The following is a 1805-nucleotide window of genomic DNA, read 5'->3' as shown; positions in this document are numbered from 1 at the left end:
AGCACATGCATCTAAATCAAACGACAAAGTATTTTCAAAAGTATCAAAAGTTAATCCTATACCTTGAAGTTGAGTACTTCCTATTACTGTGTGAGATCTATCCCACAGTAATATCCAGTAAAGTGTATCAAAACTCGTTTGTTTGATAATAACAACATGTTCTTCGGGTTTACTTTGCCAAAGTACAACTTCACATCCGGAAAGTACAATGGACGGCCTTTTGGATCATCCTTATAGCACGTATGAGAGTTTTGTGCGGACCTTCAACCAAAGGAATATCTCCCACTTCTCTTCTAAATAAATAACGAAATACGATATACAAATCTGTTGGAAAATGGGTAATAGTTGCTCCAGTATCCACAGTGACCCCACTTTGAGGGCCTCTTAAATTAAATTTCCACCATGATTGGTGCACCGGAAGAAGCTTATCGCCAATAAAAATTTTATAAAGGTTGACAAAATAAAATAAAGGAAACCTGTCATCTTTTATTATTTTTGCTGATGTCGTTCTTCGCCATGGGGTGATATGAAAATTAAGAGAAGATGTTTTTCCAGAATAAAACCCGGGTAGACAAATGGACATTAAATCTGCCCCAAATTGCGATGGTAAAGAATATGACCCAAATTTTAATCTACGTCCAGGGCCAGCAATTCCAGAATATGTACCACCAAAACTACTTTGACCCGTGGTTTGATCTTTACCACATCCAAATGTCACCTGAACGGATTGATGGTCTTAAACAAAAGTAATCACATCGTCTGCCATAAAACCATTTGACACTTGTCCACTTGCAAATCTTATGTTGTACTTACACTCATGATTAGAAATATTACATGTATAAGTTGTGTCCAAATCATCAAAACATCTTGAACTATTTACGCAATCGATTTTTTGAAATGTTTTCGATTTTGTGGAGTCATATAAAGGACTACCTTGCTTGTAACACTTATTTTCCTCACATGGTCCACATTGCCACCAAAGTAAATCACTACCGGTATCTATTTGCACTAAATTTTTTACTTGGTTACTGCCTAGCAAAAAAGATGCGACATACGGTCCACCTTCAAAGTGTGTACTCGTTGTTTTTGGAACCTTTTTGCGGATTTTGCCTCCTCGTGCACCTTGTTCCCGCGCTAGGGTTGTGTTTTCTCCCTTTTTAACGTCTCTATCGTCTTCAAATATTGAAGCTAAATAGCTTGCTCTAACCTCTGATCGATCAAGCATATTTATAAGCAATGAATCGTAGTCCTTGAATTTTGATTTTTCAAATATACCACTATGGTAAATAGTAAAAGTATAGGATGGCATTAGAGGATCTTGAAGTTTAGATGGATCAAGAGACATAAATATTTCTTTAGCTTGATGAATATAAGTGGAGTTAAGGGGTGAAATAAATTTTCATTGCCCCCAACTACAAACAAAATTGAGACAAAAATTGACATGGAAAGGTGAAAATGGAACAAGTAAACCATTTTGAATAGAAATTAGAGTAGGGAAGGTATTTTGTATTAACTCCACCATTTCTTATAATCATTCATATAGTGGTTTAATTTTATTATAAAAAATTTAATTTTATGTCCAATTAGGAAAAATATCAAAGTTAATTATAGAGATTTGATTATCCTTTGAGATTAGCCATAGTGTAAACAAACTAGGAAACAAGATAATTTCTCAATAAAGCCTATATTAAATCTTTTTTCCATTTTAATTTACTATAATTATTAAGAGGATCAGAGCGTTTGACACCTACTTATTCTTATCAAATAAAAGAAAATATTTAATTTTGTATGGAATCTGCAATATT

At 33.8% G+C, this 1805-nt stretch overlaps 1 protein-coding gene across 1 annotated transcript; it reads right to left on the bottom strand.

The window, feature by feature from the left end:
• Positions 1-736: 736 nt before the first annotated feature.
• LOC124895426 (protein ASPARTIC PROTEASE IN GUARD CELL 1-like) lies at positions 737-1345 on the bottom strand. Its single transcript, XM_047405854.1, has one exon. The coding sequence runs from the start codon at positions 1343-1345 to the stop codon at positions 737-739; it is 609 nt and encodes a 202-aa protein (XP_047261810.1).
• Between the last annotated feature and the right edge of the window lie 460 nt (positions 1346-1805).

This window comes from Capsicum annuum, unplaced genomic scaffold, assembly GCF_002878395.1.
Source record: "Capsicum annuum cultivar UCD-10X-F1 unplaced genomic scaffold, UCD10Xv1.1 ctg82025, whole genome shotgun sequence".
NCBI classification, from domain to species: Eukaryota; Viridiplantae; Streptophyta; class Magnoliopsida; order Solanales; family Solanaceae; genus Capsicum; species Capsicum annuum.
The sequence above is the reverse complement of the archived record's forward strand: the minus strand, read 5'-3'. Positions and strand labels throughout refer to the sequence as shown.